Source organism: Bos taurus, chromosome 10 (assembly GCF_002263795.3).
Source record: "Bos taurus isolate L1 Dominette 01449 registration number 42190680 breed Hereford chromosome 10, ARS-UCD2.0, whole genome shotgun sequence".
NCBI classification, from domain to species: domain Eukaryota; kingdom Metazoa; phylum Chordata; class Mammalia; order Artiodactyla; family Bovidae; genus Bos; species Bos taurus.
The window spans coordinates 36022866-36035135 of NC_037337.1; the positions used below are offsets into that span (position 1 = coordinate 36022866).

Genomic DNA, 12270 nt, shown 5'->3' on the forward strand with positions numbered 1-12270 from the left:
TCCAGGGGCAAGGCAGAAATGGCGACTGCGGCTTGGTTACTGGGTCGGCGCGTGGCGAGCTGGAGGATGCGACCGCCGCTGCAGTCTCTTGCTGGCCTGATTACCCAGCGGACCAACTCGCTGTTGCCTGTGGACGATGCAGTCAATGGGCTGAACGAGGAGCAGAAGCAGGTAGGGAGGCTCACCCTCCTGCCTCTTATCGGTGGTCTGTGGTCACCCGGGCGCTTTTCTGCCTGGCGCTCACACAGTAGCAATGAATGATCTGAGGACTCTGAGCTCGCCAGCGCAGGGGCGGCCGCGGGCCCGAGCATCCCGTTGTGGAGGCATCAAGACCTGGTTACGGAAGTTAGGCGAGGAGTCGAGGACAGAAAATCTCCTGGGAGACAGGAGTCGGGGGAGCATGAGGGGATGTTTTGGTGAATCGGCAGAGGATTACCCTCGTTTGCCAAGAGGGCCCTCAATCTCTCTGAAGTCCTCTTACACCTCAATACTGTCTAAGGCTGTGGTTCTCAAACCTGGTTAATCATCACCATTAAATCTTTTTCAAATACACAACTTGGGGTTGAGGGTGGAGTTGAAATGCACAAGGGAGTTTGGCTATTTCTTCAACCTATGGGGTCAAAGCACAAAGCTGAAAAAAACTTTAAAGAGGTTGTTACAAATGAAGCGGAACCGGAGTTATTCCTGGCGGAAGGAGACTGTTCACTTGGACACTGGCTTGAATTTCCGAGAAATGTGGTTCTCCTGTGGGCCTAAGCTTGCTGAAAACTCCAAAAATCCAGTTGCAGTAGGCAGCAGACCGAGCTTTGTATCCTCTCAGGCAGGAAATGCTCAGTTCCAGTTCTCAAGATTTCCTGCCAGAAGGAGTTTCTAATTTCTTTTGTTCTTGTTATCCCTGTCCTTCAATATCTCCTAGAGCTTGCTCAAACTTGTATCCATTGAGTCGGTGATGCCATCCAACCATCTCATCCTCTGTCATCCCCTTCTCCCGCCTTCAATCTTTCCCAGCATCAGGGTCTTTTCTAATGAGTCAGTTCCTTGCATCAGGTGGCCAGAGTATTGGAGCTTCAGCTTCAGCATCAGTCCTTCCAATGAACATATGCTATCTAGGTTTGTCATAGCTTTCCTTCCAAGGAACAAGCTCTACTCTCTTTTTGAATTATTCCTTTTAGTCAAAAGTTAATGAGCAAAAAAAACCCCAAAAAACCTGACACGTGCCATGAACTGAAGGGAGCGTGTCTGGAGCACAGTGAATGGGAGATGAGAAGGGTACTGGGGAAGGCTAGAAGAGCTGCAGGGCTTACCTCACAGGGCCTTCTGGTCCTGGATAAGGAGTTTGTCTTTTTTTTTAACAATTAAAAATTGAAGTATAGTTAATTTACAACATTGTGCTAGTTTCAGGTGTACGGCAAAGTGATTCAGTTATACATGTATAGGGAGTTTGTCTTTTAAAGACAATGGAAGCCCATGGAATGATATCCGTAGGGGAGTGACATTTAAAAAATAATCTTTAAAAAGAGAGGTGAGGATCACCTCTAAGGAAGCATAAACTAGTGGGTCCTCTCAGTTTGATGCTGTTTGGTGAGGCTATTTGTGTCCTGTTTCCCTGAAAGTGTCCTCAGTAGTGGAGACACTGTCCCCAGCGGCAATTATGTACTGTTTTGGCAACATCCATCCACCTCTCTCCTTCTAGCTTCGTCAGACCGTGGCTAAATTCCTTCAGGAGCATCTAGCCCCCCAGGCCCAGGAGATCGACCAAAGTAATGAGTTCAAGAACCTGCGAGTAAGTCGTGAGGCCCAGACTGAGAGGGACAGGGGTGGGGCAGTCTGGGAGCTGGACCAGGCTGGGCTGGGAATTGCACTGTTTCCTGGCAAGACTCACACAGTCTTCTGGTGAATAAAAGCCCCCTAAGAATGCAGCCCCTTTTTGGGAAGCCCTTGCATCTCATTGTTCCAGAGGTGCCTGGCACCTGTAACTGGTTGCCTTCTCACAACCCACTGTGCGTCTCTGTTGGCAGGAGTTTTGGAAGCAGCTGGGGAACCTAGGAGTCTTGGGCATCACAGCCCCTGGTGAGTGTGGTTTCTTTCCCAAAAGAGAGCTTTTTTTTTTTTGCATGCCCTTTAACACATTCCCCAAAGAAGAAGGAAAGGAGAGAAAAGATCTTACTCAAAGTAACCCAGAGTCTCCTCCTCCTTGGACCTGAGAAAGTACCCAATAAATCACCCAGACAAGAATGAGCTATTTCTTTAGGCGGTGATGTTAACAAGATAAAGGATTTAGGTCAGTGTGGTTCACTTGGGTCACCCAGACTCTTGAACTCTGCACACTTAAGAAGTTCCCCCAAATGATCTGGGGAGTTTAGAAAACTCCAGATTGAGCAGTGATCTTAACACCCCAGGCTTACTGCCTCCCCTAGTCCCTAAGTTCTGCCCTACCAGTAGTGTGAAGGCAGAACCACTCAGGGCAGTGTGTCCCTGTGGGGGATGCCTGTGTGTCCTCTGCCTACAGCTTGGCCCAAGAGCTCATTTGGAAGCAGACTGGGGGGTGGTTTGGGAGAGGGGCACCCATCTGAGCCTCCATGTGAGGTGGCCAGATGGTATATTTAATAGACTATCCCTCGGCCCGTCCAGAGTCCCCTGTAGGCCTTACTGCTTGTTTCCAGGAGATGAGGGCAAGGAGCTGGTGGGCTTTGTTTCAGATGTTAGCCTCTGGTGCAAAGGCCAGCCTGGCTTTCAGTACCCAGTAAAGAGATCAGCCTGCAGCTTCACCGGCCAAAACCTGGATGGCCCACCCTGCTCTGGCCTGTGTTCACTGGGCATTAGAGTAAAGGTGGACCACAAAATTCTCCTTACACCACCCCCCTCACCACTTGGAGCAGTTCTTGGGATTTTAAGCTGATTGTAGAAATTTTACATCATGAGTAATGATGTAACCACTTAAAAATTAATTTAGACTTATGCACTTCTTAAGCTCTCTGAGTAGTGGATGCTCAGGTCTTCTTGTCTTCATTAAGAGATCTGTCTGAAATATGGAATTCCCCGGTGATCCACAGGTTAGGACTCCACGCTTTTACTGCCAAGGGCCTGGGTTCAATCCCTGGTTGGGGAATTAAGATCCCCAAAACTGCATGGTGTGGCCAAATAAATAAATAAAATCATTTTTAAAAAGAGCTCTGTTTGGGATAAAGCAGGAGTTGCAATGACTGTTTTCTGAACCACACCTTAGTTGACCAAGTGAAAGTGAAAGTGAATTCGCTCAGTCCTGTCTGACTCTTTTCGACCCCATGGACTGTAGCCTAGCTGGCTCCTCCATCCATCCATGGGATTTTCCAGGCAAGACTACTGGAGTGGGTTGCCATTTCCTTCTCCAGGGGATCTTCCCAGCCCAGGAATTGAACCTGGGTCTCCCTCATTGTAGGCAGACACTTTTACCATCTGAGCCACCAGGGAAGTCCTTAGTTGACCAGAGGCGGCAGAAAAAACTAAAACGAGTCCTGTGAGCTTGCAAGCAGGGTCCACAGCCATCCGCCTGTTGACTTTGCTAGAGGGAACTTGAAATAGGTGCTGTCACAGTATTCCTCTACAGCAGGTAAGACAGTGTCTTCATTTAACCTGGTCTGCCTTTTCCACTCCCCTGCACCCCCCACTCCCCACCCCCAGTTCAGTACGGTGGTTCTGGCCTGGGCTTCCTGGAAAACGTGCTGGTGATGGAGGAGATATCCCGAGTGTCTGGAGCAGTGGGGCTCAGTTATGGAGCCCACTCCAACCTCTGTATCAACCAAATTGTGCGGAATGGAAACGAGACCCAGAAGGAGAAGTACCTCCCCAAGGTGAGGAAATGGGGCTGGAGGAACACACCAGCATGAGGCTCCTCTCCCACTGGGGAGGGCTGGTCAGACTTGCTTCCTGTAGTGGGCTGCCCTGAATTTGCTAGGGCTAGGAAGGGGTCAGAGATTTGCTTTATGATACTTCAGTCAAAAAAATAATTAAACAGGGCCAGAACACCCAAGGCGTCACTGAATGTTTACTTGAGCACTTTAATAAACAGAAGCCTCAGACTAGCTTCCCTTGCAAAGGGAATGATGGGAAAAGGAGAAAGAACTTCAGCCTTGTGGATACAGAGCTTCTCTTCTAGGACTTTTCCTGTACCCGGATCTGAGAGGACTTGTAGGGGTGTGACATGACCAGGCAAGAAGTGGTCCCAGTGAGCCCCTACTGGGTACTTCAGGTCATAATGAGGCCCTTTGGGGTTTTTCTTGCAGCTGATAAGTGGTGAATACATCGGAGCCCTGGCCATGAGTGAGCCCAATGCTGGCTCTGATGTTGTCTCCATGAAGCTGAAAGCAGAAAAGAAAGGTGAGGCTGCTCTTGATTTGGGAGCTGGAATGGGCAGAGGGACAGACCTATGGGTTGATTGGAGGTGCCTCTGATGGGTTTCCAGAAGCATTTGCCAGCTGGACAGTTTCTTGTCAACAGAAGTGGTGGTGGACTGACTGGTTGAGACAGGCCCACACCGCTTGTACAAGTAGCCAACTTCCTCTTCTTCAGTTCAGTTCAGTTCAGTTGCTCAGTTATGTTTGACTCTTTGCAACCCTATGGACTGTAGGACGCCATGGTTCCCTGTTCATCACCAACTCCTGGAGCTTGCTTAAATTCATGTTCATCAAGTCGGTGATGCCATTCAACCATCTCATCCTCTGTTGTCCCCTTCTCTTCCTGCCTTTCCCAGCATCAGGGTCTTTCCCAATGAGTCAACTCTTCGCATCAGGTGGCCAAAGTATTAGAGTTTCAGCTTCAGCATCAGTCCTTCCAATGAATATTCAGGGCTGATTTCCTTTAGGATGGACTGGTTTGATCTCCTTGCTGTCCAAGGGACTCTCAAGAGTCTTCTCCTACACCACAGTTCAAAAGCATCAATTCTTTTGTGCTCAGCTTTCTTCATGGTCTAACTCTCACATCCATACATGACTGCTGGAAAAACCATAGCTTTGACTAGATGGACCTTTGTTAGCAAAGTAATGTCTCTGCTTTTTAATATGCTAAGTTGGTCATAGCTTTTCTTCCAAGGAGCAAGCGTCCCTTAATTTCATGGCTGCAGTCGCCATTTGCAGTGGATTTTGGAGCCCCCCAAAATAAAGTCTCTCACTGTTTCCGTTTCCCCATCTATTTGCCATGAAGTGATGGGACCTGACGTCATGATCTTAGTTTTTTGAATGGTGAGTTTTAAGCCAACTTTTTCACTCTCTTCTTTCACTCTCACCAAGAGGCTCTTTAGTTCTTTGCTTTCTGCCATAAGGGTGGTGTCATCTGCATACCTGAGGTTATTGATATTTCTCCCGGCAATCTCCTTAGGAGATCACTATGTCCTGAATGGCAACAAGTTCTGGATCACCAATGGTCCTGATGCAGATGTCCTTGTTGTCTATGCCAAGACTGATGTGACTGCTGTGCCAGCTTCTCGGGGCATCACAGCCTTCATTGTGGAGAAGGTGAATGTGGGGGAGTTATGGTGGGAGGCTGAGAATGGCACCAGAGATGACCTCCTTCAAGTGATCGTACAGACCATCAGTGTGGTGCGCTCTGCCAAGGCTCCCTCCTGGGATGGGGCTGGAGCAAGAGAGGAGGCTGAAGGGAGGGTAGCCGAAAAGTGGAGCCCGGGGAGGAGGGGTCAAATCCGAGGACAGTGGAACCGTCCACAGAGCCAGGTTGTCTGGACATCCTGGAAGATGAGGGCCATCAGGGTGTCGGGTGGACCTGGAGCAAGCCACCCACAGGGTGAGGGTGGGAGGATGCTGGTGGGGACCAGAGACTGCACCTTCCAAGAATTGTTAGTAGAGGCACAGGCCAGACGGCAGGAGTTAGAGTGAAAAGTTGGCAGTTTCAGTTGGCTTTTAGGAATGGGAGAGAACTGAACCATTTTTTTGGTAAAGAGAAAAACAAAATAGGAGAGAGAGAAAGTGAGATGTGTGAGAGCGAGTAAGCAAAGCACAATGGTGAACTGAGGGAGAGGAAGCAAGGCGGGGTCGGAGGAACCCCGACCTTGTTAGTTAGTGGAGGAACCAGCTGCTTAATGGTTCCTAAGGAGGAGGCCAGGGCCCCAGGGAGGGTGGGCAGGGGAGTGGACAGTGGGTGGGACACTCACCCAAGGATGAGTGTTGTAAAGGTTTCCAGTACCCTGTGTGGGGAGAGGGTGGAGATTGTCCTACAGGGACTGGAGGACACGGACGTGGCCGAGATGAGAACTCTCCTGGCTGAGCCGAGGTGTTTGCGTCTCCTAGAGGAAAGGGAAGTGCCCTCCTGGAGGGCATTGCTCCGCTGGGCACCTGCCTGACCGACCATTCTGCATCTGATGAGTGCAAAGCACACAAGTGGTTGAGTTGACCCCAGGGGGAGCTCCATGAGGTGCAGGTCGCAGAGGGACAAGGAGGGCAAAGGAAGTGAGTGGGCCAGGGCAGTGTCTTAGAAATGACTTCCCCAGAGGAAAGGAACCACAGCCAGGAAGAGTCAGGAGGGCCCCGGGGATCAGGTATTTAGCTGGGAAAAACACTGCTCCTGTGAGAACTGGGGGAAATGCAGCCAACGGCAGAGAGGCTGGGGTAAGGTGTTAGGGCTGGCTTCTCCAGGAATGGGGCAGTCACACACAGAGTAGGGGCCTGGTGAGTGGAACGCTGGTGTATCAGGCAAGGATGGGGACTGGATGGGAGGATGGATGCTTCCCAGGGGTCTTCCCTTTCCTTGGCCCCCTGGGGGGCTGCTCTGTAATTAGGACCTCCTTTTATTCCCATAAAGGGGATGCCGGGCTTCAGCACCTCCAAGAAGCTGGACAAGCTAGGGATGAGGGGCTCCAATACCTGTGAGCTGGTCTTCGAAGACTGCGAGGTTCCTGGTGAGTCTCTGAAAATGAGGGAGGCCCTGTCCTGACCCCGTCACACGCTAAGAAAGCCTGACTCTTGGTCAGAGAGCCTCACCAGTGTTAGCTCACCAACCACATGTGGCCAGACAGTAGGCCTGCCACTGTGCCCTGGCCCACTAGCCCAGAAGTGTGGGTCTCAGGCTGGACAGCTGTCCTTCCTGGCCAGAGCCCCTGCAGCTGCATGCCCGAATGTCGCTGCAGAGATGGGTGATGCTTCCTGTGTGGACACACACCGTGCCTGGGGCTGGCATTGCAGTCTCTGGGCTAGAAAAGTAAGCTCTGCCCTCCCCCACTCTCATCCTTTGGATTGCCTCATACGTACAGTTGCCTGTGGAGCCAGTGTGAGGTAATCATTAACGATGCTGAAAAGCTGTCTGAATAAATGGGTGGAACTGGACTCAGTGAAGGAAAGGCAGTTCAGTCTACGAGTATTTCTGCCCTGAAGTGAAAATGCTCCATGCTGTGGGAGAGCCAGCAGCCCCGTGATGCACTGAGGAGATGGAGGGCACAGACTTGATCAGTTAAGCTGGCTCTGTGCCTTAGCCAGAAACCATCCCTTCCCTGCTGCAATCCACCATCTGAGGTTATAAGGTGCATCTAGAGAAGGGTGATCGGTGCAGACTCTCCTCTGTCGGCAAGAAAAAACTCCACTAACGTTAAAGACGGGTCAGGGGTGTCAACCCTTTGCACTCAGCTTCTCACCCACAGCCCCCGAGGCCACCCGGTGTCCTTGCTTCCAGGGTGGGGATGTGCTCAGCAGTTTCCGTCACCAGCTCCAAAGGGCCCATCTCCTGGACAGCTTCGTCCATGGACCTCGCTAGGGAGGGAGGAGGGTTGTATTGACCAGAGCCATCTCAACATAACCTGGCTTGTGAGAGAGCCCTGTTACTAAACCCAGCAGCTTTTCTAAAAATGAAGAGGCTGTGGACTGCCCGCTCCCCTCTGACCGGCACTTTTCCCCGTAGCTGCCAACATCCTGGGTCACCTAGGTAAGGGCGTCTATGTGCTGATGAGTGGGCTGGACCTGGAGCGGCTGGTGCTGGCCGGTGGGCCCCTTGGGTGAGTGCAAGGCTTGGGGGTGGGGGTGGGGGGGCTGTCACAGCTCTTTGGCAGGTGGCCCCACTGCAGCTTCCCCTTGGGGGCCCACGGGGGCCACCTCCCAGCTGCTACGCCTCCTCTCCCAGAGACAAAAAAGTTACCTTTCCTGTCACATTTGCTTTCTTCACACTGAAGACAAATATCATTAGGTGACAGACAAAACCCTGAGGAGCCATCCTGACTAGCTACTCAGAACTTGAAGCAGCAGGGTGCCTGGGTTACATCTCTTCAGGGTCCCACCACTCCACCTGGTCTCAGGGGAAGGGACACAAGTGCTGGGCCGTCAGTGCAGTGCCTGAGCAGGGGTGATGAGCGTCCTCAGGCTCCTTACTCCTGCCTCGGACGCCAGCTCCTTGTCTCCCCTGGCTGCCCCCACCTCAGGCCTTTCCACACTAGCATCCCCCCCGCACACACACAGCTGGCAGTGGGATAAGAGCGAAGCCCCTCCTCAGTGTTTCTCTCCTTCTCGCAGGATCATGCAGGCCGTCCTCGACCACACTATTCCCTACCTGCACATGAGGGAGGCCTTTGGCCAGAAGATTGGCCACTTCCAGGTGAGTGGCATGGTTTTGTGAAGATGTACTCATTCTCTGGTTTCAGGTTTTAACAAATGAGCAAATGGGGCATGTGCTGTGGGCATTTACTCTTCTTTGTCCAAAAATGAGCTTGAGGGACTTCCCTGAGCAAGCCTCGGCAAGATCCGGCAAGCCTTGAGATATGGCCAAAAAACAAACAAAAAATGCATTTGAATACTTGGGGCACTGGTTTCCTCAGCCTGCTACCTGGCTTTGGAAGCCGTCAGGCAGTCTGTCTCCTGTCACCTTCCTGCTTGTTTGAGGTGAATAACCTAGGAGGGTTGGAGGGTGAAGCCCAGTTGGTTGTGGGGAGGGAGTAACATTCCAAGGCATGCTTTCTGGTCTGTGAGTAGATGACCAGGTCTGCGATTCAGCGGCAGCTCTCTGGCCTGAACTCCAGGCCCGCTGCCGGGTCTGCCCTCCTAGGCAAGTCCCATCGCCTCTCTGTGCCTGAGGGCCCCCAGTCCTGGCTCTCAGGTTGCTACTGCGGACAAGGGAGCGATTCTGAGAGGAGCGTGTCTCCAGCACACTGACCTGTGGCCTACTTTTGGGCACAGTTGATGCAGGGGAAGATGGCAGATATGTACACCCGTCTCATGGCCTGTCGTCAGTACGTCTACAACGTTGCCAAGGCCTGTGATGAGGGCCACTGCACTACCAAGGTGAGGGCCGGCCCCAGGGGATGGCACACACCAGGGAAGGGGCGGGGTTGGGCCCCCTCCGCGCAGTCCCGGCTGACCCTGCTGACCCGGAGCCTCCGCCCGCAGGACTGTGCAGGGGTGATTCTTTACTCGGCCGAGTGTGCCACACAGGTAGCCCTGGACGGCATCCAGTGTTTGGGTGAGTGCCCCTCTCGCTCCCTATTCCCAGAGCCTGTGGCTGCCTCCGGGAAGAGGCTCCCCTCCACTCCTCACCCTGTGCTGTAGCTGACCTGTACTTTTAGTACAGTTACCGGGAGGACATGGAAAAGCAAATGGGAAACCACCAGAGACCACAAGTTGCTACTGTCTTCGGCAGTGCCCTCCTCTCATCTCCCCAGCCTGGTCCCGTCACTGGGAAATGGGGGAAAGGAGACACTTCAGAGGTAGAACAGCCTCAGTTCACTGCTGCACAGTGGTTAAGAGCGCAGGCTTGGGCCAGATGGCTGGGTTCAAATCCTGGCTCTACCACTGGCTGGCTTTGTGACTTGTGCAGCTCTGGGCCTGGCACCCAATAACTACTGTGCAGTTTCCTCCCGCCGCCTTCTCCATGTCTGCCAGTGGTTCCCCTGCCTCTGCCAGGCATCCTCAGCACTCTGAGTGGCCTTCCGGCCACCCCCCGACCCCCGTCCACCCTCCCTCTCACCACCTTTTGCTGCTTCTCTTCAATCAGTCTCTCCTCCTGGCCCATTTCTAGATGTTTGATCTTGTTTGCTTCCCTTGCTTTGCCCACTGCCTATCACTTTTCCCACTGTCTTTCTTCTCTGCCCCATCCATGGCTGCAGGTGGCAATGGCTACATCAACGACTTTCCCATGGGCCGCTTCCTGAGAGATGCCAAGCTGTATGAGATCGGGGCTGGGACCAGCGAAGTGAGGCGGCTCGTCATCGGCAGAGCTTTCAATGCAGACTTCCACTAACCCCTAGACCCTTCACCCTGCTTCCCAGCACCTTGAGGCCTTTCTCTGGAAGGACAACTGCCACATCTCTCCTCCCAACAAGCCCCACCCACCGGCCCAGAAGTGTGCAGTGATTTAACATGGACTCCTCAGGAAACAGGCTAGCTTCTCTGGGGCTTTGGTGACTGTGCCCTTGCTCTGTAACTTCAGAGCCTGCTGCTCCCACTCCCAGGAGGGGCACCTTTTCCTCGGATGAGCCTGTGCCAGGGAACCCTCTGCTCAAGTACACCAGAAGTATTACCAAGTTCATTAATTTGAACTTGGTAGTCTCTTTTCTTTATGGGGAAAAATACCCACAAAACCCAGCCTTTGTTTCTGCCAGTTTCTGTGGGGCATTAGCTTTCATCAGTGTGTCAGTGCAGCCTCCTCCGTCCCTCATTTTTTAGAGCTGGAATTCCATCACTTGGGCAGAGCTCTAGGAACAGGCATTTCAGAACACCTGTGCCACCCAGAGTCCACAGTGGGCAGAGGTCTGCATGCTCGTGAAGGCCGGGCTCGATGCCTCCAGCACTACCCTGCCAGTGTCACTGTCCATTCCTGGCCATGTGACAGCCCCCAGCTGACTGGGCAGCAGGCCTGGGTTGGCTGGCTCGACTCCAGCCGAGGCTGCCTGCGCACATTTCTCTGGACACCCTATGGCTATTTGTTATCACTCCACAGTGGCTGCTGCCATTTTGTATTAAACATATCATGAAGCAAACCCATCTGCTTCTAAACTGGTGTTTTGGGAGAGAAGCAGTCTACTTGTTCCTGCCTTCTGTCTGGCTCCAGCCCTGTGTCCTTGGAGCGCAGCTGATCCAGGCCCTGCTTCCAGCCTGCTCACTGGTGATGGGAGACGCAGGGGTGGAATCAACCCACAGGAGAGAGGAGTACTCAGTCCTCCTTTTCCAGATCTTGCAGTGATTTTTAAAGAAAGGAGGGAGCCCAGGGTGGAAAAAGTCTTGGAGCCAGAAGGAAACATAAATTGCCGGAAACCATCCCCATGTTTTTTTAAAAGGATCAAAACAATTTGGTTTTCCCCAAATCAGAACTGGAGCTAGAATCCAGATCAGCAGAAATAGGGGTTCTGAGAATGCCAGCGTGGAGCCCCACTGCATGGCTGCTTGGATGGAGCACAGTCAGGGTGTGACATTTTTGGGTTGTCCCACTCCATCTGAGTTCCCTAAAAGAGACCTGGTTTTCTTGGTCCGCAGCCCAGCGGCGCCTGTTCTGACGTTTGGTCCTGGCCTGTAGCCAGGAGCTGTTCCCAGCCTGATGCTTGTGACAGGTGCTATCCGTTCCTTGCCAACCCCAGCCCAGTCCTATGCTGAGGGGCTTGTAGCCCTGTCCCTTCAGTTTCCCACCCTGCTCCCTACTGTGTTGGAGATGAATGTGGCTAAAATGGTGGTCTTGCTGGACTTAAAATGTAACTGGGGACTTCCATGGCAATCCAATGGTTAAGACTCTGTGCTTGCAATGCAGTAGGTGCAGGTTTGATCCCTGGTTGGAGAATTAAGATCCCACATGCTTTGGCACCAACTGAAATGTGTTCTGGAAAAAAAAATAAAAAAATAAAAAAAGATCCCACATGCTGCATGGTGCAGACAAAAAATAAATAATAATAAAGTTTTCAAAATAATAAAGTGTAGCTGGAAGCCCAAAAACATCAGAATGGGGTATTTCAGCCAGTCAGTGAGGATAATGTAGCTCTGCCTCCAGCGTGGGGAGAACAATGATTTTACAGATGCTATATGTGAAATAAAAATATTTAAAAGTAAAGCCAAAAAAGTGAAGTCTGAGTCGTGAACAATGGGAAAGCAGGGGCCACGGGGTTCTTGGAGTGTGGGGTTGATTACATGCATTGTGCAACTCTGCAGCACGAGCTGCCAGCACCGCTCCTTCCGGGGGGCTGCCTCCTTCCACTCCAGTTTTAGGCAGGTCACTATCAGCCCAGTTCCCCTGCTGACGACCATCCCGTTCTTTGTTTTCCTACTTGCCTGCCTGTCCTGACGGCAACAGAAGCTAAGGGAATGGTTTTCCAAGTGTGGT

At 52.1% G+C, this 12270-nt stretch overlaps 1 protein-coding gene across 1 annotated transcript; it reads left to right on the forward strand.

The window, feature by feature from the left end:
• Positions 1-11774, forward strand: IVD (isovaleryl-CoA dehydrogenase). The gene is given in 12 exon segments (NM_001034382.2): positions 1-171; positions 1694-1783; positions 2019-2070; positions 3661-3830; positions 4263-4356; positions 5353-5489; positions 6790-6886; positions 7879-7972; positions 8484-8565; positions 9144-9248; positions 9354-9426; positions 10070-11774. Coding segments are annotated over 12 exon segments (1281 nt in total). The 5' UTR covers positions 1-18; the 3' UTR covers positions 10204-11774.
• Positions 11775-12270: the final 496 nt, after the last annotated feature.